At 58.6% G+C, this 14,859-nt stretch overlaps 1 protein-coding gene across 1 annotated transcript; it reads left to right on the top strand.

Moving 5' to 3' along the window:
• Nucleotides 1–5,932: 5,932 nt before the first annotated feature.
• Nucleotides 5,933–14,419, top strand: TMEM59L (transmembrane protein 59 like). Its single transcript, XM_064381618.1, has 8 exons — nt 5,933–6,186; nt 6,961–7,105; nt 7,192–7,283; nt 9,060–9,212; nt 10,725–10,827; nt 12,172–12,289; nt 12,390–12,507; nt 13,795–14,419. The coding sequence occupies exons 1-8, from the start codon at nt 6,022–6,024 to the stop codon at nt 13,921–13,923; spliced, it is 1,023 nt and encodes a 340-aa protein (XP_064237688.1). The 5' UTR covers nt 5,933–6,021; the 3' UTR covers nt 13,924–14,419.
• Nucleotides 14,420–14,859: the final 440 nt, after the last annotated feature.

Raw genomic sequence — 14,859 nt, 5'->3', positions numbered from 1 at the left:
CGGCCCCGCCTCCGGCCCGGCCCGGCCCCGGGGGGGCGGCGGGCCCCGCACCGGCCTCCCCGCCGCCCGCCCGCCCGCGGGCACCGCGAGCCCCGCCCGTCCTGCCTCCGCCCCACCGAGAACCGCGCGCGCCCTGTCCCGCGGCCCAAAGCCCCTAATCAACCCCCACCGGCCCAGGACCTCCCTCTCCAACCCTGCGAGCTCCAGGCTTCCCACCCCTAGTCTGGGACCCAGCACCCCCAATCCCGTTTCCATAACCCTGCCCACTTCCCTGCACCCTCCTCTCAGCCCGCTGCCTCTTCAGTGGCCCCTGCGGTCCCCAACCCTGCCCGCTCCTCCATTTCCCCCCTCCACCGCCCAATCTTCTGTCCCGGCCCCCACCCCAGCTCTGGCCCCGCCCCACCCACCGAGCGGTCCCTGAGCCCCGCCTACCCCCATCTCCAGCCCCTCTGCCTTCCCAGGGGCCTAAAAGTCACCCCCAGCCCCACGCCCTCGGCGCGCGGGTCCTAGCCCTCCCACCTCATCCTGCCTCTTTTCGGTTCTCCGCCTGTAGCGTCGGCCCCGGGCTTTACTGGAAGAAAGGAGAAAAAGCAGGAAGGCACGGAGTCCCTCGCCCTTGCCCTGGCTGCGCTGTCCCCCTCACGCGCGGGATGGATTTGAGGTTGCTCGGGGCGGGAGCTCCTGCGTGGGCAGACGGGGAGATGTTGTCCCCTGTGGGAGCGGGGACCCAGGCCTGCGCGGGAACTGGGTCCCGCACCGCGATAGGAGGGATTCCCAGGAGGAGAGCGGTAAGAAGTTCTCCCCTCCGGGACCTATTCACACCCCACCACGGAAAAATCCACTCAGCGGCCCGCGGGTGGGGTGCGCCACGCGGTGAGTAATCGCTCCGGCGGCCGCCGCCCGCCGACTCCAGGTAACGCCGGCTGCCCGGAGCGACGCATAGTTTGTCTTCCTTCTTTTGCGCAAAGAGCCTTCTCCGTGTTATTATTTTTGGCCATTGCTCGAGTTTCGGGACCCCTCCCGGCCCGGGCGCCTCATCTATCTCCTCTGGGTCCCCACCCGATGCGGGTGCCCAGGAATAAAGAGTTACGGGCCTCCAAGGCTGCTGCGGATGGAGGTGCCTGAAATGAGAGTTAGAGGGTGCAGTTACCCACTTTGGGTCGCAGCCCCGCCCCCAGCTGCAGTCCAGAGAAGGGAACGCCTCCAAGTCCCCTTTTTTAGGAGTCCCTTAGGGGCCTGGATTCTCTCCCTAGGTCCTCAACCAGCCAAGGGGGTAAAAGTGTCTGAGGGGGGCTCAGGAGCACCCACTTGTCTGCCCAAGACGGAAGCCCCACCCTCTCCTGCTTAAATCTCCCGTTCAGACTCCAGACTGTCAAAAAACAAGATTGGGGGATAGGGGCCTATGGGGGCCCTGGGCTCCCCTGCCCAATCTGAACTCTGGATGGAGAAGAGGGACAAAGAGAGACGCTGCCATTTACCAGGTCTTTTGTGCCTCAGTTTCTTTCTCTGCCCAATGGGCACCACCCAGCCTAAGGGCTTCTGTGGGAAGACGCAAGGCAGCAGAAGTCTCTACAACCTTAGCACAGCAGTGCAGGATCTCCTGGAGCAGAGGTGACCCCCAGGCCTGCTTGTCCCCTCTGAAACATGGAGCCATTGTCCCACCTGCCAGGGGCCCCAGAGGGTTAAGTGGGGGTGGCAGTTCTTGGCTGAAATAGAGTTTTTAAGATACTCGACACTCCTCCCCCACGGCCCCTGTTTGCAGATGCTCTCTCTGTGGGTACAGACCCCGTACCCACTCCTGGGAGGACTTCAGGCTTCTGGAGCAAAATGTTGATTTTTTTTCCCCTCAGTTTAAAGGGCTCCCCCATCCATCCAGGTGCTCAGGGCAGAGACCTAGAAGCGCGCATGACAACTCTCTCCTTCCCTCATCCCTCATGTCCAATTCATCAGCAAATCCTGTTGGCTCTGATTCCAAAACACATCCCCATTCTGAGACGCTGACCCCTTCTCCCCAACCCATTCAGATCCAAACCCCACGGTCTCCCTCAGGGATGCTTCCCGGCCTCCTCCAGGACTTCCCTGATAACTCTCTGCCTTTCTCTGCACACCAGGCACAGGGAGCTTTTAAAAGAAGAAAAAGCAGATCTTTGCCCTGCCTCCCTCTCCCCATCCTCTCCAATCCTCCTTTCCCCTCTCCTCTTCCCCCTCCTCTCCCTCATTCCACCCCAGCCACTGGAGCCCTGTTTCCCCAAACATACCAGGCTTGTTACTATCAAAGGGCCTCTGCGAACTGGCTGTTCCCTCTGCTGGAATGCTGTTCCCCACATCTTCCCCAGTTAGCCCCCTTCTCTTCCACCAGGTCACAGGTCCAGTGTCACCTCCTCAGAGAGGCCCTCCGCCCTTCCCCCAGCAGTCTCCCTCTCCTTCACTCTGTTTTATTGTTTTTGAAATACAACTCTTCCAAACACTTCATTCATTGTGCAAATGATTTTCTTTAGACTGTGGGCAGCCTTAGCCCCATTGGACCCCATGCTGGACCAAGTAAGGGCTAAAGGCGAAGCACTCACTAAATATTTGCAAAATGAAGGGATGGAGAATTCTCAGTCCCTCTAAGTAGCAAGAAAACTCAGTCCCAGCAAGTCATGCTGCCTGTGGTCCCAGCCTGGGCCACACTCTATGTCTGGCTGTGTAACCCTAGCTGGTAGACATCCCTCTCTGTTCCTTATCGGTAGAAGGGGAAGGACCCTTTACAGTCCTGCCCAGCCCCACCCTGGAGTGTGACCTCTGCCATTGGGTGACCTTTACCCCACACCTTTGACTTCAGGGAAAGGGAGTTGACCCCAAGATGCAACCTTCCCAGCCCTTAGGGCTCCCAGCAGTTTAACCCCTTTCTCCCCAGTTCCATCATCTCCTTGAGGACAAAAGGGAGCTCTAGTCAATGGAACTTCTGGCAAATATTGACCCAAGTCCTTGAAGTTGGCTGGGAATGTCTAAGGGGCAGATGGAGGGAGGGCCTTTCCTTGGACTGGGGGAGGGACCCATCCTGAGTCCTGTACCCTCCACTCAAAGGTCACCTCTGGAGGAGTGGTATTAGGTTAGGGGCCCTCCATCCCCAGCTTCCTTGGGATTCCAAGGCACTGAGGGTGCACCAGGGAGGGGCCAGTGGAAATGGGACCTTCAGGGTCCTGTGGGGATCCACAGCCACTGGGAGGAGGAGGGCGGAGCTGCCTTTCCCATTCTGAGAGCCGGGTGCTCAGGGGCCTCCAGTATAGGATTAGCTGCCTGGTGTTCCAGGCGGGTGCTTCCAGGAATTAAGGGACAGTGAGGTTCTGGATGTCTGGTTCAAGGTCTGTGGCACAGGAAAGTGGGGCCTGGGTGTGCCCTAGGCATTATAATTTCTGCCCTGGAGGCTGAGCCTGGGGAGCAGGGATGCCTGGGTCCTCAGTTTAATGTACTCTGGACTTCAGGCCCTGGAGACCGGGCCTGGGATTGCAGACCTGCCCCAGGGAGGCCAGTTTCCCTGCCTGTCTGCACCCTGAGAAGCCTCTGAAGTCTGGGTCCCAGTAGGCACTAGCTGCTTGGGGGAGGAGGGGTAGTCACATCCCTCCTTCCTCCCCCAACAACACTTAGCAAGCACCACCGGCGCCATGGTGCCCTGCCTCCTCCCCAGCCTGTACCCTGCTTGGAGGTGGGGGTCAACAGGGTCGTGATGAGGGCGGCAAGGGACAAAGGGCGCTTGTCCGACGCCCGCCTTGACCTCGGCCGCTGTGGCTTCCTGGACGCCTGGCCTGCCGCTGATTCACGCCCAGGCCGGCCTCAGCGCCCCCCGCGCGCCGCCCCCGGCCAGGCCGCCCCGGGGGGTAGGAAGTGGGGGGGGGCGAGGGCGGCGCCGAGTCAACTTTCCCTCTTAAGCCCCGAAGGAATGTCGGCGGATTTCCTGAAACCCGACCCTGGCCGCCCGCCGGCCCGCCCGCCCCTCACCTGGACCGGCTCCCCCGGGAACAGCAGGAGGGGCGCGGGGGCTCACCTTGGGGGCCGGGGTCAAGTCCTCTTTCCGCTCACCCCTCTAGCGGCCTCACGCAGCGGAAAGGGGGGTGGGTGGGCGGCAATCGGCCTTTTCCCTTCTCCCCTCGGGCAACCTGGGCGATCGACCCACTCCTGCAGCCTCAGTTTCCCTTTCTGCAAAAGGGCGCGGGGTGTTCCTCCTCCCTGATGCGCTTTAAGCAATGCCTCTTATGCTCAAAGGCCCCCCTCCCATCATTGGCAGGGCCCTGCCGGCTTTTCTTTGCTTCTCTCCCTGTCACCTGGACAGAACCACTTTGCAGTCTGAGCCTCATTTTCCTCATCCGTAGAAAAGGGCAACGCCACCAATACCTATCTTATACGGTTGTTGCAAGAAAAAGTGTTTTGTTTGGAATGAATGAAGGACAGTAATCGTGGAGGGGTTAGGCGCGCGCGGGCCTCTGGAATTAACATGTGTGGGCTTGAATCCTGTCTTTGTCAACGCGTCCCGGAGCCTAAGTTTCCACCTGTGAAATGGGGGACGGTATTGGTCATAACGCACAGGGCTGTTTCCCAAGGTGCCGGCCTGGCGTTCGGGTGGGTAGAAGCCGGAGTTCCCCTGCTGGATTCTGGCGCAAACTGCGGGCTGGAGGCCCTCGCCGCCGGGTCGCAGCGGCCTAGGCTGGGAGGGGAGGGGAGGGGAGGCAAAGGGAGGGGAGAGGCGGGGCGGGGCGGGGGAGGGGCCGCGCCGGGATCCAGATGTTCGGGGTCCGCCAGGCACAGCCGCGCCTGATTAAGCCACGTGGGGGCCGGCCGGGGGCCGCAGAGATGAAAGCGCGGCCGCAGGCCGTTGGGGGGGCGCGGGGGCGCCAGGCCCCCATCTCGGACCCCCTCCTCCCGAGCCGGAACCTGAGGCGCCCTCTGACCCGCGGACCCTGCGAGGCTGCCGGGCCGTCTGCAGGGGCGGAGCATGGGGGGGACGCGCGGGCGGCGGCGCGGCGCTGCAGGCACCTGCGCTAGGCATGCCAGCGAAAGTTGGGGCATCTTTGCAGAGGATCTGGGTTTAGAGGGGCGGCCCCATTCCCGTACCTGGAGGAGAAAAAGCTGGGTGGACACCCTAACCCGAGATTCGGCTCCTGGGGCTACAGCGCATCACCCGAGGGTGTGGTGGTTATGGAAATCAGAAGTGTCGCTATTTGCCCCGAGTTTTCCCACGAGAATTAGAAATTTTAGCAGCTTCCCCTCTCCTTGCTCCTGAGCGTACCTGTGTATCCCCTCGCACTAAGGCCCGGCCCAGGGGGTCCCCAGCCTTGGGGAGACAGGGCCAGATCCCCCAGGTCCGTGGATCGGGGCTGGGCCAAAGGGAGGCAAAGCTGAAGGAGCGAGGGAGGGGCTCAGACGGCTTCCCGGAGGAGGCAAACTGCGCACAAGTGCCACCTCTCTCTGACCTGGGTGTCAAAGGCGAAGATGTCCGGCCTCAGCTGCCGAGTCCTGGGGTTCTCACCTTCCTCCCTCTTGGTTCCCGGGTTGGACTCCAGCCCCACCGCCCTCCCTCCTCCTCCTCCACCAACGAGCTCTTCTCCTCAGGGTCCTCGCTGACCCTTGTAGCCTGGACACCCCTTCCTCCTCTTTCCCGCGGGGTCGACTCACACACCTTGCCTCCTCCGCCAGGCTCTCCCCAACACCCCTGGTGAATAGCCCCCTCCATCCCATCCCCCTATCTATTTCCTTTTGGCCCCTAGCGCCAGCAGAAATCTGCCGCCCGTGGGCACCAGGGAGGTGTCCTGGGACCCCTGCGATGGGACAGACGGTGAGGGCCGCGATGCACCTGCCCCGCCCGACCCGCACCCCGCGGGTGCCGCAGCGCAGCTCCCCCGCCCGCTCTCCGCATCTCCCACCCCCCCTTCCCAGGCTGCTTCGCTCGGGTGACGTCAGCGCTCCTGTCCCCGCCGCAGCCGCTGCATCCTCCGTGCCCGGCCGGAGTCGGAGTCCCCCGCGCCCCCCGCGTTCGGCCCAGCCATGGCTGCGGTGGCGCTGATGCCGCCGCTGCTGCTGCTGCTGCTGGCATCTCCGCCCGCGGCCTCCGCGCCGTCCGCCCGCGACCCCTTCGCCCCCCAGCTCGGGGACACGCAGAACTGCCAGCTGCGGTGCCGCGACCACGACCTCGGCCCGCAGCCCTCGCAGGTGAGGCGCTTGAGGGGCCAGGTGCCAGCCGGGGATCTCTCCGAAAGGGGAGGGATTGGGATGGCTTCTCTTGGATGACAGCAGGAGACTGGGGGAGGGTCCCTGAGGAGGGAGGGGTCGGGAACGGGGATGTCCCTCCAGTGGGGGAGGGCTTGGAGATGCAGGTCCTTGCGATAAGGGCTGATACCACCTCCAGGGCTCCCTCTGTACTCTGCTGGGCAAGGACCCTCTAGCACCCCACCCCCAGCTCCCTCAGGCCTAACGGTCCCCCCCCCCACTCCTCCCCCTCCTCCACATCCTCTTCCCTCCCCACTCAGAGCTACCAGCCCCTACTCACACCACCGCACCCCAGGATTCAAGCCTGATCTGAGTGTGACCAAAACCGCCTCCTATGAGCCTCTCCTCATTCCTCTGAACCTCCCCCCATCCTCTAAGCCTGAGCCTCCCCCTATCCTCTAAGCCTGCCCCCCTCCTCTGAGCCTCCCCCTCCTCCTCCAGGTCTGAGAATCCTTTTCCATCTCTCCCCTCCTCCCTGGAGCCTGGGGAGGAAGGCTCATTTCTCTCCACCTTCACTGCCCATTTCTCTTCTCAAGCTCCCTCCCATCTCCCTCCTCAGAGCCTCCACTAATATCTGTAGCCTCCCCCCAACTTCATCCCCATTTAACTAGATTTGGTGGGAAGTCGGAAAACCCTCCCCTGCCTCTCCTGAAGGCTCCGGTCCACCCCCTCCTGCCCCTCCCCATGTCCTGAGCTCCTGTGTTCCCCCCACCCCAGGCGGGGCTGGAGGGCGCCTCCGAGTCTCCCTATGACAGAGCTGTTCTGATCAGCGCTTGCGAGCGTGGCTGCCGCCTCTTCTCCATCTGCCGATTCGTGGCCAGGAGCTCCAAGCCCAATGCCACCCAGACTGAGTGTGAAGCAGGTGAGGGTCCGCCGGCAGGGTGGGCCGGGGTGGGGAGAGGAGGCCTGGGAGGGCCATCCCCAGTCACGCCCTCCCACCTCCCACAGCCTGCGTGGAAGCCTATGTGAAGGAAACAGAGCAGCAGGCTTGCAGCCACGGCTGCTGGAGCCAGTCCCCCGAGCCTGAGCCGGAGCAGAAGGTGGGCCTCCTACTGTGGCCTGGGGCCCCTTTTCCTGTGACCCCACCCACTTTGCCCCATGGGAAATCTGCATTCAGGTCCAGCGGCTCTGCCAGTCTCTGCATTATGTCCTAGGCCTGCAGAGTGACCTCGATCCAGCCCTGGCACATCTCCAGCCTGAGTTGCCATCTCTGTGACATGCACAGTGCCCCTCATGCCCCACCACCTTTTCAGGAGTAAGTGGCAGAAAACCACCCTGTTTTATCAAACATCTGTCCTGGTTCAGGCCTGACTTCGACCTGTCCCAAATGTCTTATGTCACTTGGAGGCACAAGGGACACTGTCACCCCCATTTAGTGCCCGGGGGCAACCTCCCAGGTCACGCACATTTAGGGCTGTGCAAGGGGCAAGACTTGAAGCCACCAGGGCTGTGGCCATGCCTCACCTCACTCATCTTAGGCGCCCCCAGAGCTGCCAGGTGCTGGTCTAAGCCCTTCCCCTGGGATGAGCTGGTTGTCACTGTCACCTTGGAGGGGCTCAGAACCACAGCTCAGGGCAGAGCAGGCTTGTCTCGAAAGCATGCACACACCGCCTTGTAGAAGAAGCAATAACGGCTCATCTGTTGTCGTCCAAGCAGTGCTGCATCAGGGGAAACTGAGGCACAGAAAGTCATGTAGCATAGCCAGAGATCCAGGGACTGGGACTCCCCAGAAAGCCCTTTCCCTGCTTCCCCCATGTTCCTCCACCCCTTCCAGGCTTTTACTGCTGTTCAGAAGAGCTCACTGCACTGTCAGCCCTTCCCATTCAGAGCTCCCTCTTTTTTTTTTTTTGAGATGGAGTCTCGCTCTGTCACCCAGTCTGGTGTGCAATGGCGCAATCTCAGCTCACTGCAGCCTCCACCTCCCAGGTTCAAGAGGTTCTCCTGCCTCAGCCTCTCTTGTAGCTGGGATTACAGGCACCTGCCACAATAGCAAATTTTTGTATTTTTAGGACAAAGGGGGTTTCGTCATGTTGGCCAGGCTAGTCTTGAACTCCTGACCTCAAGTAATCCTCCTGCCTTGGTCTTCCAAAGTGCTGGGATTACAAGCGTGAGCCACCGTGCCCGGCCATCAGAACTCCATTGATGCTGTCAAATAAGAATAGTCAAGATTATGAGATTTTCAATAATAGGGGCTACTATGCATTAAGTGCCTGTGCCATGCCAGGCGCTGCTTGGCAGACATCCTCTAGTTGAAATTTCATGGCTACTCCATGAAGAAAAACAATCATCCCCATTTTAGGGCTCAGAGAGCACAATCCACTTCCCTAAGGGTACACAGGAACCCAAAAGGCACGCTGAGATCTGCGTTCACTATGAGAAGTCCTGTTGGCCCAAATCACTTAGCCACACCCAATCCAAGTGAATTCTCCCAACTCCCCTCTATTCGTTTATTTATTCATTTATTTATTTGAGATGGAGTCTCGATCCTTCGCCCAGGCTGGAGTGCAGTGATGCGATCTTGACTCACTGAAAGCTTTGCCTCCTGGGTTCAAGCAAATCTCGTGCCTCAGCCTCCCGAGTAGTTGGGATTACAAACATGCGCCACCACACCCAGCTAATTTTTGTATTTTTAGTAGAGAGGGTTTCACCACATTGTCCCAGCTGGCCTCAAACTTCTGGCCTCAAGTGATCTGCCTGTCTTGGCCTCCCCAAGTGCTGGGATGACAGGCGTGAGCCAGTGTGCCCTGCCCCCTCCCATTCATTGGTTAATCCCTTTTCTTGGTGCCACCTTTGTGTCTTGGAACTTTTTTCGCCAGAGAAAGGTCCTGGAAGCTCCAAGTGGGGCCCTCTCCCTCCTGGACTTGTTTTCCACCCTCTGCAATGACCTCGTCAACTCAGCCCAGGGATTTGTCTCCTCCACCTGGACGTATTACTTGCAGACTGACAATGGGAAGGTAGTGGTATTTCAGGTGAGACCCCTGACAGGGGCCACACCAGAGTGGCAGGTGTGTGGGCAGGATAAGATGCTGTGATGCATTGGCTCTTGGCTCATGAGATGCAAAGTCCGCAGTGGGTGAGCTTCAGGCACAGCTGGATCCAGGGGCTCAGTGTCTCACTCCATGCCTTGACTCTGCTTTCTTCTGTGGTGGCTTCATTCCCAGGCATTTACTTCCTCGTGGCAGTAAGGTGGATGTCAGAGGCTCTAGGTTACGACCTCTCTGGTTTTTTTTTTTTTAGATGGAGTCTCACTCTTGTCACCCAGGCTGGAGTGCAGTGGCGTGATCTCAGCTCACTGTAACCTCCGCCTGCCGGCTTCAAGCGATCCAGCCTCCCAAGTAGCTAGGATTACAGACATGCACCATCACGCCCAGCTAATTTTTGTATTTTTAGTAGAGATGGGGTTTTGCTGTGTTGGCCAGGCTGGTCTTGATCTCCTGACCTCAGGTGATCAAGCTGCCTTGGCCTCCCAAAATGCGGGGATTAAAGGCATGAGCCACTTCGCCCCGCCCCCTCTGAGTTTTTTTTTTTTTTTTTTTTTTTTTTCAGAGACAGAGTGTTGCTCTGTTGCCTAGGCTGGAGTACAGTGGCGCGATCTCAGCTCACTGCAACCTCCACCTCCCAGATTCAAGTGATTCTCCTGCCTCAGCCTCCCAAGTAGCTGGGACTACAGCTGTGCGCCACCATGCCTGGCTAATTTTTGTATTTTTAGTAGAGACGGGGTTTCACCATGTTAGCCAGGCTAATCTCAAACTCCTGACCTCAGGCAATCCCCCTGCCTCAGCCTCCTAAAGTGCTGGGATTACAGGTGTCAGCCACTGCGCTTGACCAACCCTCTGGGATTTTATTTTATTTTATTTATTTAGTTTTGAGACGGAGTTTCGCTCTTGTTACCCAGGCCGGAGTGCGATGGCGCGATCTCGGCTCACCGCAACCTCCGCCTCCTGGGTTCAGGCAATTCTCCTGCCTCAGCCTCCTGAGTAGCTGGGACTACAGGCACGCGCCACCATGCCCAGCTAATTTTTGTATTTTTTAGTAGAGACGGGGTTTCACAATGTTGACCAGGATGGTCTCGATCTCTTGACCTTGTGATCCACCTGCCTCTGCCTCCCAAAGTGCTGGGATTATAGGCGTGAGCCACCGCGCCCGGCCCCCTCTGGGATTTTAACTGAGCTGGGATTTACTCTGACTGGCCCTGGCTGGATCATATGACCATCTCTCGGCCAATTTACTGGCTTGGTCTGGATGATGTTCCTACTTCTGGAGCTAAACGATGGGGTTGAGGCAAATGGAAGAACCCATGAAAGCAGAAAACAGCATCCCTGACACCAAGCCCACAGCCCATGGGATGGTGTCCTCCCTACCTGCCCCCCAAGGGAACTGGGTATCAGTTGGGTGTGGGACATGGCAGTCACAGAGGGCCTGCCCAGGCCCAGGGGTGCTGTCCTCACAGGCTTCTCTGTGCTGTCTCGTTCTTGGCCCAGACCCAGCCTGTAGTGGAGAGCCTCGGCTTCCAGGGGGGCCATCTGCAGCGTGTGGAGGTGACCTGGCGAGGCTCCCACCCTGAAGCCCTGGAGGTGCACGTGGGTAAGGTGCAACCTAGACCGGTGTTCCTTCCATGGGTGGCCCCACTGCCATGAAGAGTCTGCCTGGCAAACAGACCCACCAGGAATGGGATCTCCGTCTCTCAAGTCCTGGGTTCCGTGGCCCATCTCCCAAGGTTCCATGGTCCATCTCCCAGGGATCGGTGGTCCATCCCCCAGTGTTCCATGGTCCATATCCCAGGGTTCCGTAGTCTATCGCTCAGGGTTTTGTGGCCCATATTCCAGGGATCTGTGGTCCATCCTCTAAGGTTCCGTGCCCCATGTCTCAGGGTTCCATGATCCATCTCCCAGGAATTCGTTGTCCACCTCCCAGGTTTCTGCAGTCTATATCTCAGGGTTCCGTGGCCCATCTCCCAGGGATCTGTGGTCCATGTCTCAGGGTTCTGTGGTCCATATCCCAGGGATTTGTTGTCCATTTCCCAGAGTTCCATGGCCCATCTCCCAGGGTTCCGTGGTCCCTCTCTCAGCGTTCTGTGGCCCATCTCCCAGGGTTCCGTGGTCTCTCTCTCAGCATTCTGTGGCCCATCTCCCAGGGTTCCATGGTCCCTCTCTCAGTGTTCTGCGGTCCATCTCCCAGGGTTCCATAGCCTATCTCCCAGGGTTCCATGGTCCCTCTAAGCCTGTGGCATTCTGGTGTCTCTGCCCTGCCTCACCAGCACCCATCTGCAAAGACCCTCTCGAGTTTTATGAGCAAAAGTTGCATTTTTTTCCCAGAGTTGTTTGCATAATCTCCCTTTACAAAATCCTTACACAAACTCTATGTTAAAAAGAGTCGTGGGACCAAAGCAGCTTTTTTTTTCTGCTCTGCAACCACGCTACAGTGTTTCACGGTTATAGGGCACTCTCAGATGGTCTTAACTATAGGCCTCCTGTTACCACCTAAACTCTGCTTTTATTTTACTACATCGTAGTTTGGATATAATCCGTGGCACAAATCTCAGTGTATAAAAAGCAAAGCAACCTTGTAATCATTTAACTATAAGTAACACAGGTCTGCCCCTGGCCATCTTTTCCCACAGCCCATCTCCCAGGGTTCCGTGGTCCCTCTCTCAGTGTTCTGTGGTCCATCTCCCAGGGTTCCGTGGTCCCTCTCTCAGTGTTCTGTGGTCCATCTCCCAGGGTTCCGTGGTCCCTCTCTCAGTGTTCTGTGGTCCATCTCCCAGGGTTCCGTGGTCCCTCTCTCAGAGTTCTGTGGCCCATCTCCCAGGGCTCTGATCTCCATTCCAGGACTCCATGCCCCAGGTCCTGACCTCCTCCCTCCTGGACATGGCTATTATAACCTCTTGGCAAAGACCTGGTGGTGACTGAGTGGTAGCTGATCTCTCAGACCCTGTAGGTCCCCTGGACAAGGTGAGGAAGGCCAAGATCCGGGTCAAGACCAGCAGCAAGGCCAAGGTGGAGTCTGAAGAGCCGCAGGACAATGACTTCCTTAGCTGCATGTCCCGGTGGGTGGCAAGACCCTGGGGGCGGAAGGGGGTGGGACTGGAGGTGTGGGTCTCCCTGGACCCAGCCTGGGCAGCTGAATGGTGCCTGCGGGTGGGGCAGGCGCTCGGGGCTGCCTCGATGGGTCCTGGCCTGCTGCCTCTTCCTGTCTGTGCTGGTGATGCTGTGGCTGAGCTGCTCCACCGTGGTGACCGCGCCTGGCCAGTACCTCAAGTTCCAGGTGGGTGTGATCTGTGAACGGCGCTGGGCTGAGGGAGGGGGTGGAGGCAGAGAGAGCTGCTTGCTGGTCCTGGATTTGGCCTCCCGCTCCCATGGAGGTCAGGACCTCAGATTTTTTTTTCTTCTTTTTTCATATATATATATATGTGTGTGTGTATGTATATATATATATGTGTGTGAGTGTGTGTGTATATATATATATATATAATTTTTTTAAATTTGGAGACAGGGTCTCACTCTTTCACCCAGGTACGATCATGATCACGGCTCACTGCAGCCTCGGCCTCCCTGGCTCAAGCGATCCTCCTGCCTCAGCCCCCTGAATAGCTGGAGCCACAGGCACGTGCCACCATGCCCAGCTCAATTTTGTATTCTTTGTAGAGATGGGAGTCTTGCTATGTTGCCCAGGCTGGTCTTGAACTCCTGGGCTCAAGCAATCCACCCGCCTTGCCCTCCCAAAGTGCTGTGATTACAGGCATGCGCCACCGCACTTGACCAGGACCTCAGACTTGCTACGTGACTTGGGGCCAGTTTCTTCACTGGCCTTTGAATTGGCGGGAAGAACATCCACTGTTAGTTGGGGCGACATGAAGTCAGAGGTGGTCTCACCAGAGCCTGGGCAACATAGTGAAACCTCGTCTCTACAAATCTTCCAAAATTAGCCTGGCCGGGCAAGGTGGCGCACGCCTGTAATCCCAGCACTGTGGGAGGCTGAGGCGGGCAGATCACTTGAGGTCAGAAGTTTGAGACCAGCCTGGCCAACATGGTGAAACCCCATCTCTACTAATAATACAAAAATTAGCCAGGTGTGGTGGTGGGCACGTGTAGTCCCAGCTACTTGGGAGGCTGAGGCAGGAGAATCGCTTGAACCTGAGAGGCGGAGGTTATGAGTGAGCCGAGATTGTGCCACTGCACTCCAGCCTGGGTAATAAGAGCGAAACGACTTTGGGAGGCTGAGGCAGACAGATCACTTGAGGTCAGGAGATCGAGACCAGCCTGGCCAACATGGTGAAACCCCATCTCTACTAAAAATACAAAAATTAACTGGGCGTGGTGGCGCGTGCCTGCAGTCCCAGCTACTCGGGAGGCTGAGAAAGGAGAATCGCTTGAACCCAGGAGTTGGAGATTGCAGTGAGCCGAGATCATGCCACTACACTCCAGCCTGGGCGACAGGGAAAGACTCCGTCTCAGAAAAAAAAAAAAATCAGAGATGGGAAGGAGACTCTTGTCAGGGTTGGGTGCAGCCGCTCTCCCTCCCTCCACTCCCTCCTCCCCTCTCTTCCTGCAGCCTCTGACGCTGGAGCAGCACAAGGGTTTCATGATGGAGCCGGACTGGCCCCTGTACCCTCCGCCGTCGCACGCCTGTGAGGACAGCCCGCCACCCTACAAGCTGAAGCTGGACCTGACCAAGCTGTAGGCCTCCACTGGCCCCATCACTGCCAATCGCAGGGGCCCTCGGGCCTCACTTGCCCTGAGCCCAGGAGTCCAAGACCAGGGTGGGACCAACCTTGGCCTCCTCCACCCCCGAATCCTTCCTGTCCTCCCAGTCCCGCCCCTGGCCCCACGGAGTCCTGGGGACACAGCGCCCCAGCTGGGAGGAGGGCAGGATGGGGCGCCGGTTCCTCCTTGTCCCCACTTTCTCGGGGGCTTGCTACTTTTTGTCTTCTATTGTGTGGCTTTCTGAGTGTTTGAACCCCAGTCCCGTGTTGCCTTCCGTTTCCCTTCTCTCTCCCCTCTCTGCAGGGGCTGAGGCCGAGGAGGAGCTGCGTCTTGCTAGGGCTTCCTCCTTCTCTCCATCCTGGTCTCCGGAGACCCAGCTTCCAAGAGATGGGGCATAGGCAGCTCCATCCCCAACAGAGTGTCCCTGGGGCTCGTCCAGGGCTGGGGAGAAATAAACCGTGTATATAAAAGAGTCTCAGGCTGAACCTGTTCTGCTCTGTTCAGTTGTCTGTCTGCCCTTGGGGTGTGGCCCACGCATGGCCAGTACCCCTGCCCAGCAGGCCCTTTCTGACACGGGAAAGCCCCAGAAACCCTGGTGGCACCAGGGACTCAAAGTAGCTGCCTCTCGGAAGGACACTCCCTCTGCTCCAGCCCAGGTCACACTCCCTGCTAGAGATGTCCCTGGAAAGGTGGCTTGTGGCTGGGGGCAGAGGTTCATGCCTGTAATGACAGCACTTTAGGAGACCGAGGCAGGAGAATCACCAAAGCCCCGAAGCTGGGACTACAGGCTCACATCGCCACGCCCGGATAATTTTATTTATTTATTTACTTTTATTTATTTATTTATTTAAGACGGGGTTTCACCATGTTGGTCAGGCTGGTCTTGAACTCCTGACCTCAGGTGATCCACCCG

This window comes from Aotus nancymaae, unplaced genomic scaffold, assembly GCF_030222135.1.
Source record: "Aotus nancymaae isolate 86718 unplaced genomic scaffold, 86718_ANA_hifiasm-v0.15.2.pri h1tg000028l, whole genome shotgun sequence".
NCBI classification, from domain to species: domain Eukaryota; kingdom Metazoa; phylum Chordata; class Mammalia; order Primates; family Aotidae; genus Aotus; species Aotus nancymaae.
The sequence above is the reverse complement of the archived record's forward strand: the minus strand, read 5'-3'. Positions and strand labels throughout refer to the sequence as shown.

Coding starts and splice junctions, on each gene's coding strand:
- TMEM59L (XM_064381618.1), top strand. CDS start 6,022: ATGGCTGCGGTGGCGCTGATGCCGCCGCTGCTGCTGCTGCTGCTGGCA. Junction 7,106..7,191: donor CCAGACTGAGTGTGAAGCAG/GTGAGGGTCCGC, acceptor CACCTCCCACAG/CCTGCGTGGAAGCCTATGTG. Junction 10,828..12,171: donor AGCCCTGGAGGTGCACGTGG/GTAAGGTGCAAC, acceptor CTGATCTCTCAG/ACCCTGTAGGTCCCCTGGAC.